The following is a 24,105-nucleotide window of genomic DNA, read 5'->3' on the forward strand; positions in this document are numbered from 1 at the left end:
CCCTCCCCTCCTCCCCCCTCCCCCCCCCTCCCCTCCTGCCCCTGCCCCTGCTCCTGCTCTCCCTTCCCAACTCCTCCTCCTGATTTCGCCCCTCCTGCTCTTCCTGCCCCTCTTCCTGGCCCCTGCTCTTGCTCTTGTTACCCTTTTGCATTTTACCGCCCATATCTGGCTGCTCGATCCCTGGCTCCACTTATCTCCGTATCCTCAATCCCACGTGTCCTCTCTTGTCGGCCATGCACGTGGCACAGGGATTCGTAGCCCAATCGTGCTTGTTCTTGATCATGCTGAGTTTCAGCGAAAGATCCTACGCTCTCCTGTCGTCCAATTTTGTGTCACATCCAGCACTACATCAGGGAAGTCCAGCACATCGTCCTACATGCACGGAACGGCGTGGAACAATCGGTCTCAGCTGTTCTACAGGAGAAGCGGCCGGACAGAGCAGGTTCTTCTCCTTCGAAGGCATCATAGGGGCAGGCAAGAGTACTCTATTGCGGAAGCTTCAAGAGAACGGGGTAGTTGTGATACCTGAGCCTCTCCAAGCGTGGCAGGACAACGGAATCTTTGAGGCCTTCTACAAGGACATGTCGAGATGGAGCTTCACCTTCCAGATTGCTGCGTTCACGACACGTGTGAAGTCGGTTGAGGAGGCCATCTCCTCGACCTCCTCGTCCTCCTCGCCTTGGATGGTGGGAGAGCGATCATGGTTTGCAGACTCGTATGTCTTCGAGCCGCTCCTGCACAGGGACGGACATCTCAACAACATGGAGCACGACAGCTACAAGCTGTGGTGGCAGTGGGCAGAGCAACGAGCCCCCCGGACCTCGGGTATCATATACCTTCGAGCATCACCGCGCACGTGCCTTAAGAGAATCCAGAAGCGTTCAAGGGCCGAGGAGGCGGACATTCCACTGGGGTACCTGGAGGGGCTCTTTGAGAAGCACGAAGACTGGCTCATGCACAGGAAGACGCCGTACGGGAGGCACGACATTCCAGTCCTCGTGTTGAATGCCGACGTCGAGTTCGAGTCCAACGAGGAGGTCACGCAGGTGAGTCGGAGGTGGACTGTGTTGATATGGTTGACGGTGAGATTCAGGAGATGTTAGCTTCTATCTTGAACTTCATGAAGGAGAACGGAAGCGCATCTTGATCGTTGAGGGATTTTCACTGAATCTCTTCCGACTAGTTGCATGTCATCCTGCGGTTTTCCTCTGAAACCAACTAGGACTTTTCCACCCGTTGCATGAATTTCTCTTCCTCCCCTTCCTTCTCATCCCTTCCACACAAGACGCTCTATCGCTTCGTGAATATGTTCTCCGGAACGTTCTGATCATCAAGAGTCAGAGCACGAGACACAGGACACGAGCCGATTTACCGCAGCGAGCGGTGTTGGCTCCTCCGCGTTCACCGGTACGGGATACACCCCGGTGAAGCAAGCTCTGCAAAAGCCATAGCGGGCCCCGGAAGCTTCTATCGTGGACTCCACAAGTCCGTTGGCACTGAGATACCCCATCGTCTTCACACCCAGCCAGGCAGCCATGGACGGGATGTCACCATGGTGCTGGTTGAACAAGAGCTCTCCCTGCAAGAAACAGTGAGGGGATGAAGCAACGGAAAGGACGAAAGACCTTGGAAGGAAAGTCCATGCCGAAGAAGCACGGGTCTGTGACGGGAGGGCTTGCTACTCGGAAGTGTACTTCCTTCGCTCCCGCAGAACGGACGAGCCCGATGAGCTGCCGAGCTGTCGTGCCTCTCACAATGGAGTCGTCCAGGAGCACGACGACTCTGTCCTTGCAGACGTGCGTCAACGGATTGAACTTGCATCTAACTTTGAGGTCCCTGTACTCCTGGGATGGAGCGATGAAGCTTCTACCCACGTAAGGATTTCTGAAGAATCCCAGATCCTGAATGCAAGCTCTGCCGAGCCTCACCGACTCCTCCACGAAGCCGATCGTTGCGTGAGTGGCGGAGTCAGGGACTGGGATGACGACAGGAGGAAGCTCTCCCTCGCCAACCTCGGGGACAGGATGTTCTCGCGCAAGTTGCCTACCATGAGCACGGCGAACTTTGGTGACGTAGTCTCCGAATACCATCGAGTCCGGGCGAGCGAAGTAGACGTATTCAAAGATGCACTGGGAGACACCGAACTTGTTCGGGAGGTGAAGGGAAGCAAAAGTTCCCGACTTGACCGACTTGAAGTTGATGACGATCATTTCTCCTGGCTCCACGTCTCGGACATATTCAGCTTTGCAGAGATCCAGCGCGCAAGTCTCTGAGGCCACACAGAAGCCGTCTGTTCCATTTACACCTCTCTTGGGCAACCTGCGGGCAAGTCAGCAACAAGGTTCTCTGTCCGAGGTTTTTGATCGACTCACTTCCCAAGCACGAGCGGACGGAAACCGTTGGGGTCTCGCACGCAGATCATGCTCTCGTCGGTCATGACGACACAGGAGAAGGCCCCCTCTGCCTGCGTCATGGCATCGAAGATCTGATCAATCTGACTCCTTCGCTTGCTGTGCGAGATGAGGTGCAAGAACAGCTCTGAGTCCACTGAGGTCTGCATCAGCACCCCGTGATGCTCGAAGAACGTCCTCAGCTCATTGAAGTTCGACAAGTTTCCGTTGTGCGCCAGCGCCAGATTCCCCAGAGCGTAGCGAACAGCAAACGGCTGGTACCCGGCCAGCTGTGTCTTCCCCCCAGCCGTCGAGTACCGCGTGTGTCCCACCGCACAGTTTCCCTTGAGAGTGTTGAGCACCTCAGGGGTGAAGGTGTCAGTCACGAGCCCCATCCCCTTGTGGATGTCAAACTCCTTCCCCATCCCACTCTTCAACTCAGGCAGGATATCTCCCGTGACCATCCCGGACCCTTCCTGTCCACGATGCTGCAGCCCCACCAGCCCATAGTAACACGTGTGAGAGGCCTTCTCAACGTTGAAGACGCCAAAGACTCCACACTTCTCGTTGTATCTCCTCTCGCTCATTTGCTCCAACCCCTCTGCCACCAGGGGGCCAGCTCGGGTCGCCAGAGGGTCTTGCCTCGACGCTGCATTGTAAGAGCTCGACGAGTGAGCCAGGTCCTCTATGTCCATACTCGCTGTATCTAGAGAGTTTGGGTCTGAGTGATGAAGCAAAGTAGAATCTCAACCTGAGACAGCTGTCAGCAAGCGCTATTTTCACCTACGAGTAGCGCCCTCTTAAGGCAATTTGCATCGAGCCTGTTGAGATTCGGACATTTTTGCTCGTACTGGACGTCTCGCACTATACATTCGACTCAAAGATATCCTTCATTGTCCTGCTCACTCTAAGAAGACCTCATCGGTTTCGCCTAAGCTGCTTCGTATTCGTGCTTGGTTGTTGGGTTCGTTCAATCTAAGTCTACCATACGTTCACCTCTGCCTATCTGCTACCTCTTGTATGCTCTTGTTCTCTCATATCTGCTGTTCCTCTTCGCCATCGGCTCTCCTGCTTTCTCCCCCCCTCCTTGCACGAAGCCATGTGCGAGTTCCGGATGCTTTCTCGCGTTCAGTCTGCATACCAGCGGCCACAGAAAGTGGGGGGTCAGGGTGGTGTTGTGTGCATACAAAGCAGGTAGGGTGATGCAGAAAGAACTGTGTAAGGGGGTAGGGGTTTAAAAAGTCAATCACTCGCCATGGGTGGGGTACTTCAGAATGGTCATCTACTACCGGGTGCTTAGTAGATAAAAGAAGGGTGTTAAGAGAATTTTAGTCTTGACTGGTTGTTCATTGCTGTGGTACGGTGGTAGCAGGGATGAGAGGGTGATGTAGGAAAGGGGTTCTTCATAGGGGTAGGGATGGTGTTTTACAGGGTTACGTCCAGTAGAGGGTACGTACCAAATTAAAATATGATATTGAGATAAAATCTATAAATGTCTTGTAGTACCAATAGTGTTAAAAGGATATTACTTTTAGCAAACACGACAAAATATTGGAAGTAAAAAGTCTTTACCTATAGAGATATGAAAGGAAGACAGGTCATAATAAGTATTTTTGTAGTAGTATTTTGGTACCGGGAAGAAAAATCAATTGTTTTAAAAGTTTATCTACTTCAAGGCTTGGTACTGTTTACGAGTACGGTACTGTACAAGTTCGAGCGCCCACACTTCACGTGCGCGGCATCAAAATAAAGTTCAGTGCCTGACTCGTCGGACTCCGGAGTCCGAGTCAGAACTCCCGGAGTCCGGGCCGGGGCCGAGTACACGAAGTGGCGGGGGCCCGGCTGATTCCTTAATCCAATCTCAGAACTAAAACCTACCGTGACTGCCGACTCACCTGACTAGGGACGTGCGGTACTCCATTCCGGTACGGTCGGACGGTCGGACGGTCGGACTATTCGATGGCCGGGCCCGAAATGCCATCATGACCAGAGCCTCGGACTGACTCGAAGCATCCTCGGGGGCGGACCGTATTGAATCATCGGAATCAATACCCCTGGTTATCTGTCATGTCACTATATAAGCATGGGGTCCAGTCTTCCTCGCCGAGTCTCTCGGAGGCTCCGACTCTCGGGAGTCTCTCTCTCTCTCTCTCTCTCTCTCTCTCTCTCTCTCTCTCTCTCTCTCTCTCTCTCTCTCCTCTTCTCTCTCTTTCTTTCTTCTCATTCTCTCTCTTCTCACTTCCTTTCTCACTATCTCTTTTAACCTTTTTCCGAAGATACTCTTATCTCAGAACTTCGGAAGTCAATTACCTGTCGCTACTGCATACAATCCATCTAAGATCATCGATGGAATCAGAGCTGATTGTCGAAGTGTACTGTACGGTACGGTCCGAGGCTCGCACCGTACTGATGATCTTGAACTTAACTTTGAGTAAAGCAAGCTCAGTGCCGGCCAAGCCTGCGCGGCGGGCCGCTGCCGGCGGTGACGGACGGTCGGACTACAATCATTGCCCCCAGTTTCAAGTTTAATCAAGTAAGCTCCGGGCCGCATCGCCGCAAACTTACACGGTTGAGCCGGTTGCCTTTACAGCCAGCCCGTCGACGATGCGGCCGCAATGGCGTCAGTAGCCGCAACTAGCAGCCCGAGAGCCAAACCCCCGGGTCGCCAATATTTGACTTGTAGACATGGCCGTACAGAGTACTTTTCTTTTAAAATTATGTGAAGTACCGTCAAATATACTTTTATGTTAAAACTCAGGCCATTGGCACAAAAAGGTTTTTGAAGATGATTTTAAAAGCAAAACTTTAGCTGTAGAATTACTTCAAAAACAATTTATTCCTTGTAAAGCGATTTTTGGATAGAAGATTTATTTTTTGAAGATATAAAAATAAATTAAGCCATAGCACTAACTTCAGTCAAGTATAATTAAAACACACCTTTTAATCAAAAAGTCCACGTGCGGTGGCCGCATGTCTGACCCTGGGGGTGGTCATTTTCGATTCATTCAGAGGGTGGGTACCCGTTAATGAATGAGGTGGTACCAGTGCTGACAATTTATCTACCCGTACACTTCATATTGAATATACGGTACTATGAAGGGTTCATCGGGAAGAGCTTCTTGTTTGAGTAGGGTAGGTTGTGGCTGGAATGATTTTTCCCAGTCGGCATGGGGTAGGGTAGTCAAGACTTGGGGTTAAGGGAGAGAGGGGGGTTGTTCGCATGTGCGGGCGGGAAGCAACTAGTGAAGGAGCGGCGAGTACAAGCAGGTGAAGGACGAGGAAAACGAGGAAAGATAACCGTTATTCTCAGCCCCTTCTCTTTCTCATCCATCCCACAGCTCACAGGTCCAGCTGTTCTTGCTCTGGCAGCTTGTTCCCTGACATTGAGGGCCAGGACAACGAGCTACGAGCTACAGGGCGGATTTCGAGTTGTGAGGAAAGGAGCAGACTTGGCTGAAGAAATATGGGCGCGAAGAAGTGCGTTCTTGTGCTACAAGATGGAACGAGATGGGAGGGAGAAGCGTTCGGCGCGGAGGTCAGCGTTACAGGAGAAGCTGTCTTCCAAACAGGAATGGTCGGATATCCTGAGGCCCTGACGGACCCTTCCTACTGCAAGCAGATCCTAGTCATTACATACCCTCTTGTAGGAAACTATGGCGTTCCAGGAGATGACAAAGATGAACTGGGCATTCTCAAATATTTCGAGTCGAACAAGATTCACATTGCTGCGCTAGTGGTAAGTCGAAGAAAATTCCATTCACCGCAGAGGCCTGACGTAGCCTTCAGGTTTCTACTCTGAGCGAGGACTACAGTCACTGGCGAGCAAAGAAATCTTTGTCAGACTGGCTGAAGGAGCAGGGGATCCCAGGCATCTCAGGGGTTGATACCAGAGCGCTGACCAAGACTCTGCGTGAGCATGGCTGTTGCTTGGGAAAGCTGGTCATGGATGGAGATAACGAGAACCAGATCCAGTTCGCAGACCCCAATAAGCTGAATCTGGTTGCCGAGGTCTCTTGCAAGCAGCCGCAAGTCTACAATGCTGGAGCAGCAGTCAAGGTCACCATGGTGGACTGCGGAATGAAGCTGAACCAGCTCCGCTGTCTCTGCGCGCGAGGAGCGGAGGTCACTGTAGTCCCCTGGGACTATGACTTCGTGAGCAACGCTAGCTGGGATGGTCTCTTCATCAGCAACGGGCCTGGTGACCCAGAGATGGCGAGCGTGACCGTCTCGAACATCAAGAAGGTGCTGGAGGGCATGAGGACAGGAAAGATGCCGGTGAAGCCTTTGTTTGGAATCTGTCTTGGCCACCAGCTCCTGTCCCTCTCTGCAGGGGCTACGACGTACAAGCTTCCTTACGGGAATCGCGGACACAACCAGCCCTGCATCCAGGTGGGGACGAAACATTGCTTCATTACTTCCCAGAACCACGGGTTCGCTGTTGATGAGAGCAAGATGCCTGAGGGTTGGCTGCCTCTGTTCCGCAATGCCAACGACAACACCAATGAGGGAATCGTCCACGAGAGCATGCCCTTCTTTTCTGTGCAGTTTCATCCTGAAGCTAGAGCTGGACCCGAGGACACGGAGGGATTGTTCGATGTTTTTGTGAACGCCGCCAAGACTTACAAATCTGGAAACACTGTGGATATGCGCAAGAGCATCACTCAGAAGTGTACGGAGATAATTGGGAAGGATAGCAGCACAGTGGTGCTCCATCCCAAGCCTAGGAAAGTTCTTGTGTTGGGCTCGGGAGGGTTGTCCATTGGTCAGGCTGGAGAGTTTGACTACTCTGGCTCTCAAGCGATCAAAGCGCTGCGCGAAGAAGGAGTACAGACAGTTCTGATTAATCCAAATGTCGCTACAGTGCAGACGGCCAAGGGATTGGCAGACAAAGTTTACTTCCTACCGGTGACTCCAGACTACGTGATCCAGGTCCTGAAGCACGAGAGGCCCGACGGCCTGCTGCTGTCGTTCGGAGGCCAGACTGCCCTCAACTGTGGGATTGCTCTCTATCGCAAAGGCGTTTTGGAGCAGTACGGCTGCCGAGTTCTCGGAACTCCCGTGGAAACAATCATCTCGACTGAAGATCGACAGATCTTCTCCGACAAGCTTGCAGAGATCAATGAAAGAATCGCTCCAAGCTTCTCCGCTGACTCGCCGCAGGAAGCAGAAAAAGCAGCTCTCAAACTTGGTTTCCCTGTCATTGTACGAGCGGCATATGCTCTTGGTGGTCTTGGCTCTGGATTTGCCTACGACATGGGCCAGCTCAAGAGTTTGGTCGCCGTCTCCTTCTCGCACTCGCCGCAGGTTCTTGTGGAGAAGTCTCTGCGTGGCTGGAAGGAGATCGAGTACGAGGTCGTTCGTGACGCCTGGGGGAACTGTATCACTGTCTGCAACATGGAGAATTTCGACCCTCTCGGCATCCACACCGGCGAGTCGATCGTCGTAGCTCCCTCACAGACGTTGGACAACCACGACTACAACATGCTGCGCAACACTGCTGTCAAGGTCGTGCGGCACCTCGGGGTGGTTGGAGAGTGCAACATCCAGTATGCGCTAGACCCTCACTCCAACGACTACTTCATCATCGAAGTCAATGCCCGTCTCTCTCGCTCCTCAGCGTTGGCCTCCAAGGCAACTGGCTACCCGCTGGCGTACGTGGCTGCCAAGCTCGCGCTGAACTACCCTCTTCCCGACCTGAGAAACTCAGTGACGGGGAAAACGACTGCCTGCTTCGAGCCTTCTCTTGATTACTTGGTCGTCAAGATCCCCAGATGGGACCTCAAGAAATTCTCCAAAGTGTCGAACAAGATTGGCAGCCAGATGAAGTCTGTCGGAGAGGTGATGGCGATTGGAAGGAGGTTCGAGGAGGCGATCCAGAAGGGGTTGAGAATGGTCGACTCCAACGATGGCTTTGTTAGCGATATCATCCCGGCGTCCGAGGACGAGATCCGGGACGCCACAGACCAGCGCATCTTCTCTCTGGCAACGGCGATCGAGGAGGGCTGGAGCGTCGCCAAGCTCCACGAGCTCAGCAGCATTGACAACTGGTTCCTGAACCGCCTGAAAGGAATCATCGATTACAACCACCACCTGTCTCAGTACAAGATCGAGAGTCTTCCCGCTGACGTTCTGCGCACCGCCAAGGCCCTCGGCTTCTCTGACAAGGTCATCGCCAAGTGCACTCAGTCATCCCAGCTCGCCGTCAGGCAGCAGAGGAAGAACTTTGGCATCCTTCCCGTGGTGAAGCAGATTGATACGGTTGCCGCCGAATACCCAGCATGCACCAACTACCTCTACCTCACCTACAACGCAAAGGAGCACGATCTCGAGCCGTCGAACCAGGCCGTGTTCGTGCTGGGCTCGGGAGTCTATAGGATCGGATCTTCGGTGGAGTTTGACTGGTGCTCCGTGTGCTGCATTCGTGAGCTGCGCAAGCTCGGGCACGAGACGATCGTGCTGAACTGCAACCCGGAGACTGTGAGCACGGACTACGACGAGTCTGAGCGGCTCTTCTTCGACGAAATCTCCTTCGAGGTTGTCATGGACATCTACGACCGTGAGAACCCCCTCGGCGTCGTGCTGTCTGTGGGAGGTCAGGCCTCCAACAACATCGCCATGCAGCTGTTCCGCCAGAACGTCAAGGTGCTGGGAACTTCCCCGGAGATGATCGACAACGCCGAGAATCGCTACAAGTTCTCGCGCATGCTTGACAAGCTGGGCATCGACCAGCCGCAGTGGAAGGAGCTGTCGGACGTGGAGAGTGCCAAGGAGTTCTGCAACAGGGTCGGCTATCCTTGCCTCGTCCGTCCCTCCTACGTCCTCAGCGGCGCCGCCATGAACGTAGCACACTCAGACTCAGACCTGGAGTCGTACCTTGGAGCTGCCGTTGCAGTGTCCAAGGAGCACCCAGTGGTGATCTCAAAGTTCATCGAGAACGCCAAGGAGATCGAGGTGGATGCCATTGCCAAGGACGGCGTCGTCGTCGCCTGTGTGATCTCGGAGCACGTGGAGAACGCTGGTGTTCACTCCGGAGACGCAACCATCGTGTCTCCTGCTCAGGACCTGACGGACAGGACGCTGGAGGGCATCAGGGACATCATGTTTGCAGTAGCGCAAGCTCTCTTCATCTCGGGACCCTTCAACATGCAGCTCATGGCCAAGGACGACGAGCTGAAGGTCATCGAGTGCAACGTCCGCGCCTCCCGCTCCTTCCCCTTCGTCTCCAAGGCCCTTGACCTCCCCCTCATCCCCATAGCCACCAGGATCTTCATGGGCGTCTCCGAGGGAGTCCCGACGACGCTGGCGGTCGGTCAGGCCAACTGGGTGGGTGTAAAGGTGGCTCAGTTCTCCTTCAACCGCCTCCCCGGCAGCGATCCCCAGGTGGGCGTTGACATGATGAGCACAGGAGAGGTAGCGTGCTTCGGTGAGGACAGGAACGAGGCGTACCTCAAGGCGCTCCTCTCCACGGGCTTCAAGGCTCCCCCAGCCTCCAAACCCATCCTCCTCTCGATCGGCACCTACAGGAACAAGATGGACTTCCTGCCCTCCGTGCGGCTGCTGGTCGAGCTGGGATACAAGCTCTTCGGCAGCAAGGGGACAGCTGACTTCTACCTCGAAAACAACCTCGAGATCACTCCCGTCGATCTCCCCACCGATAGTGAGGGAGGTTCCCAGCTCAACCTCAAGGAGAGCCAGTTCGGCCTCGTCATCAACATCCCAGCCAAGAGCAGGTTCCGCCGTCCAGCCTCCTACAACTCCCAGGGCTACCTCACCCGCACCATGGCTGTCCTCCACTCTGTCCCGCTCATCACGGACATCAAGTGCGCCAAGATCTTCGTCGAGGCCATCTTCAAGTACGGCCTCTGCCCCCCCGTCCGCCCCATCGTCGACTGCCGCACTGCCAACCGCACAGTCTCGCTCCCTGGCCTCATCGACATGCACGTGCATGTTCGCGACCCTGGCGCCACCCACAAGGAGGACTGGGCGTCTTGCACGGCCTCGGCAGTCGCTGGCGGCGTCACCATCGTCTGCGCGATGCCTAACACAACCCCAGCTACCGTTGACAACGCGACCATGCAGACGGTGAGGAACCGGGCGGCGACCATGGCCAGGTGCGACTTCGCTTTGCTGGCGGGGGCGACCATGCTCAACGCTCAGAGCGTGAAGACCATCGACGGGGCTGTCGGGCTGTGTATGGAGTTGGACTACGCGACGAGCCACGAGTTGAGGATCGAGGACCTGACAGTCTGGATGGCTCACTTCGAGAACTGCCCTCCCAACATGCCCATCGTGGTTCGCGCAGAGTCCAAGACACTGGCAGCCGTGCTGATGATGGCGATGATGTACGACAGGGCGATCCACGTGTGCGCTCTCTCGCGCAGGGAGGAGATCATGGTGGTCCGCGAGGCGAAGAGGAGGGGCGCCAAGGTAACGTGCGGGGTCTGCCCGACGCATCTCTTCCTGGTGGAGGACGACATCGAAAAGATCGGAGACAAGCTGTGCTCCATCCGACCTCGACTTGCCACCTCCCAGGATCGCCAGGCTCTTTGGGAGAACATCGACATCATCGACGTCTTCTCCTCCCATCACGCCCCCCACACCAAGGAGGAGAAGGAGAAAGAGGCTGTTCCCGGATACCCAGGACTCGAGACCATGCTCCCGCTCCTCCTCACCGCCGTCAACGATGGACGGCTGACTATCGAGGACCTCGTTCTCCGCCTGCACACCAACCCGCGCAAGATCTTTGGGCTCGCGGAGCAGCCGGACACGTTCGTGGAGGTGGACCTCGACAGGACTTGGGAGATCCCTGAGTCTCTTCCTCACACCAAGTGCGACTGGACGCCGTTCAAGGGACACAAGGTCCGGGGGGCTGTCTCGCGCGTCGTCATTCGTGGAGAGCTGGTCTACCTGGATGGGCAAGTGTTCTCCGATCCTGGTTCAGGCAAGGAGATGAGAGTCGAGGTGGTGCCCAGCAGCGAAGCTCTGCTGGCAAGTCAACACTCTCTGTCTCCTCTCCTCCCTGTCTCCTCTTCCCTCCTTCCAACCTCCTCCTCCTTCCCCCTTCCTCCCTTGCTCTCGCATCTCCTCACTTGCCCTCGCAGACTTCAGGCCAGCAGCGCATTGCTCGTGCTGAGGGCATCACATCGCCCAAGAGAGTCTCGCTCGTCACGCCAGCTGCCACCCGGCAGCTTCCTGAACGATCTCCCGATGTTCACTCGGGCTCGGGAGAGTATGGCCCAACTCCAGGTTGCTCCCCCCCCGCCCCCCCTCCTCCTCCTACCCCTCGTCCTCTTCCTCGTCCTCATTGCTCATTTCCTTATCGCTCCCTCAACTTCTTCTCTCCTCTCCTCTCCTCTCCTCTCCTCTTCTCCTCTCTTGTCTGAGACTTTCGCAGCTTCACCAAAGGCTCCTCCATACGTCGACCGTGTGGTGGTGCCGCAGAAGCAGCAGCCCAACATCCACCCCTACAAGAGCCCCCTCCTCGCTCCCGAGAGCTCTCTCACCCAGCCCAACGCGCTGGCTGACTTCCGGGGTCACTCCATCTTGTCAGTCTCGCAGTTCACCCGCGCGTTCATGCACCAGCTCTTCAACCTCGCGCATGACTTGCGCATCTTCTCGCAGCGAGGCCCCCTCGACATCCTCCGTGGCATGTCGCTCGCCAGCATCTTCTACGAGCCCTCCACTCGCACCAGCAGCTCCTTCACCGCTGCCATGCAGAAGCTCGGGGGCACCGTCGTGGCTGTGCACGTGAGTCGCGAGTGTCGCAATGGTGTGCGCCTGACGGCTGCTGCAGGAAACGAACTCGTCGTCGGTGGTCAAGGGAGAGTCGCTCGAAGACTTCGTTCGGTACGCGGAGGAAGAAAGCGCACGGGCCTTGATGACTTTGACTTCAGCGTGATGGAACGATATTGCGATGTGGTCGTGCTGCGACATCCAGAGAAAGGGGCCGTGCAGCGAGCACACAGGTGAGGGAGGAGAGGAGGAAGGAGGAAGGAGAAGAGGAAGGGGGAAGGAGAGGGGGAAGGAGAGGAGGAAGGAGAGGAGCGAGAGGCGAGGAGGAGGAGTCTAGTGCTGGGGCGCTAACTCTGTGGCACAGCAAGATGAGGAAGCCCATCATCAACGCGGGGGATGGCACGGGCGAGCATCCGACTCAGGTGAGAGGCGATAAGCAGCGGATGATGAGGAGATGACGAGGGCGGCAGGCGCTGCTTGACATCTTCACCATCCGGGAAGAGATCGGCACCGTCAACGGGCTGAACATCGCTCTAGTGGGAGACCTCAAGCACGGGAGGACGGTGAGGTCGGCGCGGGAGCAAGTCAGCCTCGTGATGTCTTGCTGGTCTTCAGGTCCACAGCCTGGCGGAGCTCATCACCTTGTATGATATCAAGCTGCACCTGGTGGCCCCTGAAGGTACTGTCCTCTCCAACCCCTTCCCCCCCCTCTGCCTCCCCCCCTCCCTGTCTCTCCTCGTCCATGCCTCTCCTCCTCGTGTCTGCGAAACCTGACCTGACGTATCAGGCCTTGAGATGCCTCGAGACATCGTTGAGAGGCTCAGTCAGAAAGGAGCTAAGGTGCATCAGACAGGAAGGGGGAAGAAAAGTCTGAGACAGGAGCAGGTGAAGGAGCACAGGAGCGTGGATGACGTCATCGCTGAGGCCGATGTTGTCTACGTGACGAGGTGAGAGGAAGGAGGGAGGATCGAGGAGCGGGAGGATTGAGGAGCTGACATGCCGTTCAGAGTTCAGAAGGAGAGATTCACTGACCCGAGCGTCTATGAAAGTGTCAAGTCTGCTTACAAGGTTTCTCCTCCTACACCACCCACCACCACCACCGCCTCCTCCTCCTGCCTCTTCTCTTCTCCCTCCTCTTCGCTTGCAGCATTTTTGACGAGCAGCAGATCACCGCCAAGACGCTGGCACGAGCGAAGCCCAACATGATCTTGATGCACCCGCTCCCGCGTGTCGACGAGATTCACGAGGAGTGCGACCTTGACCCGCGTTCCGTATACTTCCGCCAGGTGACGGCGAGCTGGACTCTCTCTCTCTCCTTCTCTTTCTCCTCGTACACCTCTCTCTCTCTCTCTCTCTCTCTCTCTCTCTCTCTCTCTCTCTCTCTCTCCCCCTCTCTCTCTCTCTCTCTCTTCTCTTACCTCTCTCGCCCAGGCCGAGCATGGCATGTTCCTCCGGATGGCGATACTGACAACGGTAAAGACCCTCGGCCGCTGCTCTGCTCGTCTGACTTGCTGGTTCAGATCCTGGGGAAAAGCTAGGCTCCCTCGACCATGTGATGCATTCTTAAGTTTGCGTTGTAATCCACTCTTTGATCTGTATTCCCCGACCTCTCTCTGCTCCTCTCCCGCCCTTTCGTCTCGTCTCGCCAGTCAGTGAGAGGAAGGAGAGTAGCGACCATTACAACTGCCATGCTGTTTCCAAGAGGCGAAATGCTCAGAATAACTCTGATTCATGGGTGGAAAATGAAGCTGGAGATGTTGTGTAGGCGGCAGATTTCATTCACATGGATGGGCGAAAGGAGGAGAAGTGAATGCGGTGATGAGAAGGACGATGGCAACAACTAACGGGACGAAAACTTCAGAGTTGAACTTGACCCCATCTCACCATATCACATCGCACGACATCACATCTCATTGTTATGGCATTAAATCTAATCACTGACGTCTGATGTCTCATCTCTCATCTCTCATCTCTGATTGTTTATCTCTGATTGTTTATCTCTGATTGTTTATCTCTGATTGTTTATCTCTGATTGTTTATCTCTGATTGTTTATCTTTGATTGTTTATCTCTGATTGTTTATCGCTCATCGCCATCTCGCTCTTTTCTGTCGCATGGTTTTGCTTCCAATCCCACAGCTGACCTGGGGTGGTCAAGGAATCCAGGGTTTGGGCTCTTCAAAAGGGTGGGTATGATTAAGAGAATGAGGGGGTGGGGGTAGAGAATACAACGGGTAGTAAAATCTCAGCAGAAAGCAGGCGTTGCAGTTGTCGGAAATGAAATGCAGATGAACGAGTGGAGAGGAGAGGAGAGGAGAGGAGGGGAGAGGAGAGGAGAGGAGAGGAGAGGAGAGGAGAGGAGAGGAGAGGAGGGGAGAGGAGAGGAGAGGAGAGGAGAGGAGAGGAGAGGAGAGGAGAGGAGAGGAGAGGAGAGGAGAGGAGAGGAGAGGAGAGGAGGGGAGAGGAGAGGAGAGGAGAGGAGAGGAGAGGAGAGGAGAGGAGAGGAGAGGAGAGGAGAGGAGAGGAGAGGAGAGGAGAGGAGAAGAGATAGAAGAGAGGTGGGTGTCATGAACACAGAAGGGGTTTGATGTTCACGATGAACTCCAGCCGCTAGAACAATCTGAGATCCTCCTCCTCCTCCTCCTCCTTCTGCTTCCGCTTCTTCTCCTTCTGCTTCAGACAGAAGGGAAGATAGTCAAGTCAGATGAAAACCTCTTAATTGCTGCTGAGCGAAGTATCAAAATTTGTTGAGTTCCATCATGAACTTCCCGACCATTCGTGAGAATCAACATGAGAACGCGTTTGGGATGGCGATGGCGAGGATGGGAGATATGTTTGGAACGAAGAAGGCGGGCTCTCTCTGGAAGAACACCACAGCACAGCATCATAAGCTCAAGGAGCTGGAGCTTTCAAACCTTGACCAGCTCAAAGACTGCTTCTTTCGTATCAATCACTCCGGTGGGCTTGATCCACAGCAGTTTGTTGAGGCGTAAGTAGCCTCCTCCTCCTCCTCCTCCCCCTCACCCTCACCTTCCTCCTCCTCCTCCTCCTCCTCCTCTCTCCCGCCTGATGTGCTGCAGATTCAAGACGGTCTTCCCTCCCTGGAGCCGAGCAGTCGATCCTGCTGTCTCCCGATTCTGGCTCTCACGCTTGTACCCCCTCCCCTTAACCTTAAACCCTTCGCTGACTCGCGTGTCGCAGCTTCTCCAAGATAGACGCGAACGGGGATGGACGGGTTTCATGGGAAGAGTTCTCTGACTACGTGCTCTCCGAATCCCTCCAGCGTAGCGAACAGCTCCATGATGGGTTGGAGTTCAAGATCTTTGATGACCCACAGCAAGGTACATCCTCCTCCTCTACCTCCTCTTCCTCTTCCTCTTCCTCTTCCTCTTCCTCTTCTACCTCCTCCTCCTCCTCCTCTTCCTCCCATGCTCCTTCTTCTCCACCTCCTCGAGACTCACTTGCAGTGCAGACGAGGAGGGTTCGACACAAAACCATCACCGCGACATGATACTGGGTATCGCTTACCTCAAGGAGCTGAAGCGATATGTCACCTGCAGCAAGGACGGCACCGTCAAGTCCTGGAGCAGCAGCAGCCGCAGGCTCATCGCTACCCTCGTCGTCTCTCACTCCAAGTGCAAGACATGGGCGACCTGCTGCTGCGAGATGGGAGGGCTCAACGTGCCGAGCCTGACGCAAGGAGCTCTGGCTGTCTGCACGTCCTCGAGGAAGCTCATCGTCATCGACGTCAAGGGCTTCCACAGCGTTCACACCATCGAGCTGCCGGAGAGCATGATCCCCTTGTGCTGTACCTCGTTCCACGTAAGCAAGGGGCAAAGGCAGGAGGACAAGGCTCAAGGCTACGAGCACTTGCTGGCTGTGGGAGACGAGGAGGGGAAGGTGACGGTGATCAAACAGTCTCCTCGGCTCTTGAGCGTAACGAGAGTCCAAGAGCTGGACCCGTTGGTCCTCAAGCAGCACCAGGACCACGTCACTTACTGCTCCTACATCCGCACGCTCGACACCATCCTGTCCACCTCCCTGGACGGGTCCATCTGCCTGTACGAGATCCCCTCCAAGCAGACGAAGCGCTTCAAGGGTCATGCTAAGCCTGTCTTCTGCGCCGTCTTCTGCACTAACTTCAACTACGTGGCCTCGGGTGGGCAGGAGCGGGTGATCATCCTGTGGAACCCGTACACGCTGAAGCGCATCACGTCGCTGCACGGGCACAACGCGTGTATCACCTCAATCGTGTTCAACGCCAAGCACAGCCACATCATCAGCATCTCCTCCGACAAGGACGTGATGGTGTGGGACCCCAAGACCTACCAGCTCCTCCTGCGCGTGAAGGACCAGAATGTCTACAGACCAGAAAACGAGTTCTCATGCGCGTACTGGAACGAGAGCGAGACGCGGCTGGTGGTGGGTCACTCGAAGCTGCAAGTTCGACCGTACAAGGGAGACCTCAAGGATAGCAACCTGAGCCTCGCATCTCATAAAGCTCCCATCGTCGCTGCCATGCAGAACTCCGTCTTTCAGAACATCATCACCGTCGACTACCTGGGCCTCGTCATCGTCTGGAGCCTCGACGACGGCGAGCAGATCACGGCGTTCAAGTGCAAGCAGAGCAAGAGCTTTGACACGACGGCAGTCTCCTTTGACATCACGACTAGGCGACTCATCCTAGGAAGCGCCCACGGGAAGGTGTACATCTTCAACTGGAACAGCGGGGTGAAGCTCAACGAGCTTGTGAGCGATGCCGAGAAGGAGATCACTTGCATCTCCTTCTGCGAGGCGAGTCAGCGGACCTGTACTGTCGCGGCAGGATGGGACAGAAAGATCTACCTGTGGATCGATCCTCCCGACACCTTCCACCAGCAGCCCATGAAGCGCATCGACCTCATGACCTCCATGGACGTCATGCGCATGGTCTGGATCCAGCCCATCGGCACCCTCGCGCTCGCCATGTACGACGGGAGCCTGCGAACCTGGTCGACGGTCGGGTCATGGAAGAAGGGCATCACGATCAAGCTCAAAGAGGCGGAAGACGCGACGTTTGAGAACCAAGGCTCGGCCGCCATCAACTGCATCACGTGGATGAAGAAGGCGGAGACGAAGGAGCCTTTCTTCGCGACCGCCCACATGGACGGCATGATCCGACTGTGGCAGCCGCAGGACGGGAAGCAGCTGGGAGTCTTCGAGGCGGGCCATCGCGATCGTAAGATCAACGTGGACGGGAGCCGAACGGTGCTGCCTGCCATCGTCATGGACGTGGACCGGGAGAACCACCTGATGATCACTGGCGACGGGGTCGGGCAGGTGCGCGGAAGCGACTGCAGCAGCGTGTGCAAGCGGCTGGTCAAGCTGAAGATCAAAGTGGTCGAGGCTGCCGAGCTGCCAGCTGCTGACGCCAACGGGTTCTCCGACCCATACGCCATCCTGCACGTGAACAAGAAGAAGTTTCAGACGGAGGTTGTCTTGAAGGACCTCAATCCCGTGTGGGAGCAGGAGTTCGAGGTCGAGCTCGGGCTGTTCGACGAGAGCCAAGTCAACGCAACGGCCACGGCGATCTACATCCAAGTGCTGGATCAAGACAAGTTCGGCAGCGATGACCTCCTCGGTATCCTCCACATCGACACGGCCCTGGTGCAGGAGGGTCGCATCCACGACGCCTGGTATCCTTTGGAGGACCCGGAACCGGAGCTGAACAACTACAACGGCAAGTACGGGAGGATCCGCTTGCAGATGTCGCTGGAGGTGATGTGGAACAGCCCGAGCGTGATGTTCGAGTGGCAGGCGCACGAGGAGGAGCTAGTGTTCATCGCGATCTCTCAGTCCAGCGAGAGCTCCAAGTCGCTCATGGTAACGTGCGCCAAAGACAACTACGTGAAGCTCTGGACCATGAGCGGAGTTCTCATCGGATGCTTCGGGCATGACGTCTGGACGATCCAGCTGATCAAAGAAGCGATCACGCACGGGGCTGAGAGGCAGGCCCAGCTGATCCTCAACGAGAGGATGAGGCACGAGCTCGAGGAGCAGCAGCTTCGCAAGTGGAATGAGGAGCTGAGAAAGAACCAGGAGGACGCGCGACGACTGGAGGAGGAGCGCCAGCAGATGCTCGAGTACAGGGCGGCCAAGGTCGCAGACCGGGAGAAGCGAGAGGAGTACATCCGCGTGCTGGAGGAGTCGAACAATGTCAACGACCGGATCTACTCCAAGATCCTCCGCACTGGAATCCCCGAGGACACCTACCAGATTCTCAGCCAGCCGCTGCTGGACTCCATCATCGAAGGCAAGGGAAGGCCGACGGACTGGCGGTTCGCCATGGGCAGAACAGTCAGACCGCACGACGACGATGCTGCTGCGCTGCCTGCCAGGAGACGCCCACCTGTTGCAGAGCCCAGCAGACCGACGGGCTTGTCATTTGAGAGCGCCTACGCCAGCTACACGCTGACAGACGTTGACAACATTCCCTGGCAAGACCAGGCGAGCGAGCCCAGCACCATCCCTCGACGCCCCCACAACACTGTCGCTGCTCTCTATGAGAGTCAGGACGGAGAGCAGCCCGCGGGCGGCAAAATAAACTTCAACGAGGCGGTCAACTCTGCTGGTGCTGGCGGCTCTGCTGGAGCTGGCGGGATGGCCAGCAAGGTCGAGCATCTGCTTGCAAGCCCGTCGCTTGTGTCGGAGGCGAACAGAGTCTTGAGCTCTACAGAGAACAGGACGGAGACGATCAAGCCGAGGGTGGTCGGAGCTCTCGAGCCGCAGGGCCTGAGCAGCAACGTGAGGAAACTGCTGACGACAAGCCTGCCGACAACGAGGCCGCGAGGGTCGTGGACCTTCGACGAGATCACCTTGAAGGAAAGCGGGCAGGGGAGGATGCGACGTCAGATTCCGCGCTTTGACCTCTCGGCGATCAACCAGGATCGGGATAGAACAGCAGCCGAAGCTGCATCCTCCAAGATGGAATCAAGCCACCTCTGGAGCCGATCCTCCTTGACTCCTGAGTCAGACTACAGGAACAGACCGGAATCTTGGCGGATGCCTTACAGTCCCGGCATGGGAGCAGAGGGTCGGCCTCACTCGCTCCTGGTGTCGGTGGAGGACGAGAGCTCGAGGGCGACAGGCTTGTCTCTTCGTGAGTTCGACTCTAGACCGCCGACTACTCCCCGGGTCGTGCGAGTGAAGAAGCTTGACCTCAGCAACCTCCGGCCCAGCGCCCAGCAGCATCGTACTCCACACCCCCCCTCAGCTGGACTGTCCACAGCGAGGACAAGGCCGCAAACTTCAAGGATGGCCTCCAGCAGGCTGGGAGAAGAGAAGAAGCCATCTAACTCGAGCTCGTCCATCCCTCGCCATCGCTTGCGGCCCTTCACAGCAAGAGACGGGAAATTCCGAGGGAGTTAGGGGGGTGAGGAGGCTGAGGAGGAGGAATATGAGAACAATTTAAAAGATCCAGTGAATTAAAACAAATGTGACGATGAGATAAAACAGGATAGCACAAAATTATCTTCTCTTCGCACAATCTTCTTCTCCTCCTCAATCTGCTCTACCATTCGCCATTGTTGTTGTCGTCTGACCCGCACGCGACTCGATGGCGCAAGCTCGGAAGCTCCTTGTCATCACCGGCATGATAGCTCGAGCCGCATCGCCATCCTTCAGTGTCTTCCGTGGCCATCACGACGAAATCATTCCGCCTTGCCTCCTGTTGTATCGCATGCGAAGACCACAAGGAGAAGGCGCTGCCGTGCGGGTTGTATACGTTCGCCTCATGGCTGTTTCGAGTGACCTTCCTTCCAGGGAGCTCCTTTCCCACCCACCACGCTGACGAAGAGACTCTGCCGGACTCTCCGCCCTTGTCCTTCTTGTCCAGATGATCCAACGGCCTCGACAGCTGATCGTTGATCCGCCTCATGCCATGTTCCACAGTGTCCAAGACAGAGATCGAGCTCGGAAGTCGCGAGCCGACGAGAGCATTCACCTCCTCGCTGCCATCAACGGCTCTCGGCCGGCTAAGTCCGAGGGACAGACAAGCTTTCTGCCTTACGCTCGCTGCTTCTGTTTCATTCATGAGCTGCCATGAAGTATGAACCCCACGAATCGAAGCGAACACTCCCCCTCCAGTGCCATATCGCATTCCCTGCCCCCATGATGCGATGGCGTTCTTCGTTGCCACGTCAGACCCGTACGAGCAGTTAGCGGTGCCGCGAGGGACGTTGTCCCATGCCGAAGTCGCAGCAGCTGTGACACAAGTCGGAGAGGCCTCGTGCACTTGCGCTTGAGGCGGGGAGCCCAACCTTGGCTGCGTCATCTCCAGCCCCTCCCCCTGAGCCAGCGACATGTTGGTGGGAAGCTTGCAAGGCCATGGGCCACGTGTCATTTTCGAGTAGATACAAACAAGGGAACAAAACAAAATCGAGAGTCTGATATGGAAGCTGATGAGCAGAAGCTTTCAGAACATACGAGCCCTGCAGATGGCTCTCCCCTTAGACGATGTCCTCCTCTCCTTCTACTTGATGTCGCTCCTACTACTCTAGCTTCGAACCCCTTGACTTCTCACACTGCCATGAAACGGCCCCTCACCCTGTAGCTGCAACACAACCCCACCGGTTACCCTACCACCCACCTCCGATACACCTGCACACCCATCAGATGCTTTCCCTACCCCTTCTTTGAAACAAGTACCCTATCTTATCCCTCATTTCTCCAGTATAATCACCGGGTACTATTTACCCCCACCCACTATTTTTGGATGACTTCTCCAGGTTTGCACCTGCTGTTCACTCAGTTTCCACCCCCTTTCTGCCCCTTCGGTACCCGGACAGCATTTAAAATGAATTTATATAGTTTTTAGATCAGGTACCTTGCTAAAACTGATTTGACATATTTTCACTACCAAAAATACGTAATAATATTCTTATTAATTTTTTTCCTCAAGAATTCATAGAAAGGTTTTAAAAAATGATCCATAGTGTAAATTATTTGATTGACACACAGTTGTGCACCAAGGATAATTTCAAATTTCCTTTGCAAGAAATAAATTGTTGAAATTAGCTGGTTGACTCTTTGAAATATATGACTCCTCCCGCTCCCGAAAGCCAACATTTTAAAACTACTTTTGATATAATGCGTAGTGGAACGTTACTGTGTAACGTTTGAATTCCAACGAGTCGTAACGGCCCCATCTGTCTGCAGGGATGATGAGGGGATGTGGGCTTGGACCGAAGAGAGCGTGCGCATGGCTAGTTTAATCCGCGTCGGGGCTGGCGCAGCTATGGTGTACACCATCGCGGGGATGCCGCCAATGGCGAACGTTCCGATCATAGCCAGCACAAGAAGAGCGGCAGAGTCAGTCTTCAACGTCATGTTCAAGACAGCCAAGGGAACAGGAAGGTGAGAGCGCTTGCGGGGATGGAGCACAGGATGAGGTGTCTTGAAGCTCATGCATGGAGGATGTGTGGATGATGGGTGCAGTGAGTTGAAAGATTTAGCCTAGGCATAGCTTCATGACAAGCTTGGTAGCCCCATACAGGATGATTGACCACGTGCGCTGTCGAGAGGGGTTCCTTCAGAGCTGACCCGTTATGCCGCCCTGCTTCTGTTAACGCTGATCTGCAGAGCTGCATGGTATAGCGCGACAACACTCTTCGTCATGGTGTGTCCGGTACTTTTCATCATGGACACAAGCGAGGCACCCTCTGATGCATCGGCGGCGTCGGCAGCTCTTCCACAGCCCGTAAAGGTTTGATTTGAGGGCTAGTATCAGAATTGCAGCAACCCGCTTTATCGGCATCAGCTGCAAAGAACCTGATCCTTAGATAATCATCTAACAGGATCGTCAAGAAATATTTGTGCACATACATGAGACAATCGGATTGAAGTTTTACTCGTTAGCAAATGAAAACAATCGTTGACTTTGTGCTTGGCGTCTCCAACTTCTTGTTACAAATGCGATTCCGTCCCTACGACGAATTCATCGACTTCGACGAATGAGTCCTCAATCTGAATGTAGAAGAATAGCGAATAGCAAAATCTTTACAAGAGCTGTTCACAGCATATCTCAGCAGTTGTGATGAAGCTGAAGGGAGGTTGCAATAGTCATTGCAGATGAGTTAATCACTAGAACACCGGAGAGCAGTTCTTTCAGTCACTAAAAACACAAAGCCGAGTCAAGAAAGATGATATATACAAGTAGATAAGGGAGATAGGGAAGAATTCCGAGGAGGAGAGCATCAACGGCGAGAGGTCAATCTGATCTTGAGGCCCTTCATGAATCTCCTGTTCGTTGCTCTGCCTAGTTCGAGGATGGTGCCTCTGTTCTCAAAACGCTTCAGCGGATTCTTGATGAGAGGTCTGCCACTGGGAGATGTCAGCCTAGTCGTCATGCTCTTAGACGGCGAAGAGAAAGCAGGGGATCGAGTTTGTTGTCGCTCACTACGATCTCTGCACTCTTCCTGCATGCCACTAAAATCAGCGATTGGATCTCACTTACACAAGAACATGCACAACCTTGCTAACAACGAGCGTATCCTCCTTATGTGTCGTTGGTCTTGTCAGTTGTTCGACGGACTGGTCCAACACTTTGCCAAGATGCTCTTGCGAGGTGGATATCTCGTCGAAATAGACAGACCCGCGGTAGTTCACATGCGAAATCCTCTTCTTCGATACCCGGATAGCAAGACAGTCGTCTAGACAAGTCTGACTGCCATCCACCATGCTGATGCCGAAGGGGTCAAGGCAGAGATCTCGCTGGCTTGCCATGGGTGTTGCTGCTGAGTTCATGTCTTCCTCAAAATAGCAGGTCATCAGCCTATCCCCATTTACTTTGGTTGTCACCATTGCAGGTTGCTCTTGTAAAACTTTCATCCACTCAACAACGAGCGTGTTGGTCGTAAACACCTTCCTGTATGAATTGTCTATACAAGAACGTACATCCGACGCGCATTCAACACAATGCACAAAGTCGGGATCGTTGCAACATGATGCGCATGCCATGTGCTGGCAGGGCAAGGTCTTGGGCAAATGTTGTCCATGAATGCTGAAGAACCTGAGGCATCGGCAACATTTCGGCCATTCTTCATGTCTTTGAGCATCTGATAGATCATCGCTTGTGAAGACCTTGAGCGGTGTGGGAGCGCAACTCAGATCTTGGCTGGTTTGAATCGGATTTCTCGTTTCGCGAGTTTTTTTCAATGCGTTTCCTTGCTGCTCCCTCTGCTTGAAGCATCTTCCCTGGGAAGGACAAGTTCGCGAATTTCTGCAAGGCATCTTGTTGATGGTTTCTACTTCACCAGCCCTCTGAACAACGAACAAATACAACAAGAAATGGGAATATCTCGTTGACTGCACTGGTATTCGCCGAGTAGATTTGAGATAACTGAACTAGGCATAAAGGGCAGTTCTCCCACCTAAAATCTCCTCTCTCCTCCCTCCACTTCTCTCCCTCCCATTTCCTGTCTCCTCTCTTCTCACTCCTGCTCCCTCCCCTCTGCTCTCTGCTCTCTGCTCTCCCCTCTCTCCTCTCTCCTCTCTCCTCTCTCCTCTCTCCTCTCTCCTCTCTCCTCTCTCCTCTCTCCTCCCTCCCTGCTTCTAGTTCATCAGAAAAGAAGGGCAAATGGCGCATGGGTATTCCCGCCTTCAACAACCAAGCTTGCCTCACTAGATTTGAACTGTGATAGAAAAGGCAGAAACAGTTCATGTATCTTCTTTCTTAGTCATTATGTTTTTTAAAAAAAAGGCAGAGCCTATTAGTGAGCTCTCCATCCATGAAAGTTCAGTGCATGCTCCCTTCTCCATGCCGCACAGGCTGTGTGCCGCAGTCATGTCTGCCGATCTATGACCGTCATCTCTACCATCATCATCATCTCTACCATCATCATCATCATCATCATCATCTCTGCCATCATCATCATCATCATCATCATCATCATCATCATCATCATCATCATCATCATCATCGCAGTCTAGGTAGACGATGTGGCCGAT

General features: G+C 54.7%; 7 protein-coding genes across 7 annotated transcripts; 4 read left to right on the forward strand and 3 right to left on the reverse strand.

Annotated features, from left to right (window-relative positions):
* Positions 1 to 428: 428 nt before the first annotated feature.
* On the forward strand, positions 429 to 1,031 carry GUITHDRAFT_57327 (hypothetical protein; the record flags this gene model as incomplete). Its single annotated transcript, XM_005822000.1, has 1 exon — positions 429 to 1,031. A coding segment is annotated over one exon (603 nt), but the record flags the coding sequence as incomplete, so codon positions are not given.
* Positions 1,032 to 1,290: 259 nt separating this feature from the next.
* Positions 1,291 to 3,085, reverse strand: GUITHDRAFT_118734 (hypothetical protein; the record flags this gene model as incomplete). Its single annotated transcript, XM_005822001.1, has 4 exons — positions 1,291 to 1,323; positions 1,373 to 1,579; positions 1,626 to 2,319; positions 2,373 to 3,085. 4 exons carry the CDS (start codon positions 3,083 to 3,085, stop codon positions 1,291 to 1,293), a joined length of 1,647 nt encoding a protein of 548 aa, XP_005822058.1.
* A 2,768-nt stretch (positions 3,086 to 5,853) lies between these two features.
* On the forward strand, positions 5,854 to 13,718 carry GUITHDRAFT_160213 (hypothetical protein; the record flags this gene model as incomplete). Its single annotated transcript, XM_005822002.1, has 15 exons — positions 5,854 to 6,126; positions 6,177 to 7,057; positions 7,115 to 11,351; positions 11,883 to 12,137; positions 12,184 to 12,236; positions 12,284 to 12,355; positions 12,487 to 12,544; positions 12,593 to 12,685; positions 12,738 to 12,801; positions 12,910 to 12,962; positions 13,008 to 13,069; positions 13,130 to 13,190; positions 13,289 to 13,408; positions 13,554 to 13,595; positions 13,643 to 13,718. The coding sequence occupies 15 exons, from the start codon at positions 5,854 to 5,856 to the stop codon at positions 13,658 to 13,660; spliced, it is 6,342 nt and encodes a 2,113-aa protein (XP_005822059.1). The 3' UTR covers positions 13,661 to 13,718.
* A 1,161-nt stretch (positions 13,719 to 14,879) lies between these two features.
* On the forward strand, positions 14,880 to 19,527 carry GUITHDRAFT_118736 (hypothetical protein; the record flags this gene model as incomplete). Its single annotated transcript, XM_005822003.1, has 3 exons — positions 14,880 to 15,109; positions 15,322 to 15,461; positions 15,593 to 19,527. 3 exons carry the CDS (start codon positions 14,880 to 14,882, stop codon positions 19,525 to 19,527), a joined length of 4,305 nt encoding a protein of 1,434 aa, XP_005822060.1.
* Positions 19,528 to 19,669: 142 nt separating this feature from the next.
* On the reverse strand, positions 19,670 to 20,500 carry GUITHDRAFT_118737 (hypothetical protein; the record flags this gene model as incomplete). The annotated part of the gene is made up of 1 exon (XM_005822004.1): positions 19,670 to 20,500. The coding sequence occupies one exon, from the start codon at positions 20,498 to 20,500 to the stop codon at positions 19,670 to 19,672; it is 831 nt and encodes a 276-aa protein (XP_005822061.1).
* Positions 20,501 to 21,358: 858 nt separating this feature from the next.
* On the forward strand, positions 21,359 to 21,868 carry GUITHDRAFT_118738 (hypothetical protein; the record flags this gene model as incomplete). Its single annotated transcript, XM_005822005.1, has 2 exons — positions 21,359 to 21,513; positions 21,739 to 21,868. The coding sequence occupies 2 exons, from the start codon at positions 21,359 to 21,361 to the stop codon at positions 21,866 to 21,868; spliced, it is 285 nt and encodes a 94-aa protein (XP_005822062.1).
* A 740-nt stretch (positions 21,869 to 22,608) lies between these two features.
* GUITHDRAFT_118739 (hypothetical protein) lies at positions 22,609 to 23,388 on the reverse strand (the record flags this gene model as incomplete). The annotated part of the gene is made up of 1 exon (XM_005822006.1): positions 22,609 to 23,388. One exon carries the CDS (start codon positions 23,386 to 23,388, stop codon positions 22,609 to 22,611), a length of 780 nt encoding a protein of 259 aa, XP_005822063.1.
* Positions 23,389 to 24,105: the final 717 nt, after the last annotated feature.

Source organism: Guillardia theta, assembly GCF_000315625.1.
Source record: "Guillardia theta CCMP2712 unplaced genomic scaffold GUITHscaffold_133, whole genome shotgun sequence".
In the NCBI taxonomy this organism is placed as follows: domain Eukaryota; class Cryptophyceae; order Pyrenomonadales; family Geminigeraceae; genus Guillardia; species Guillardia theta.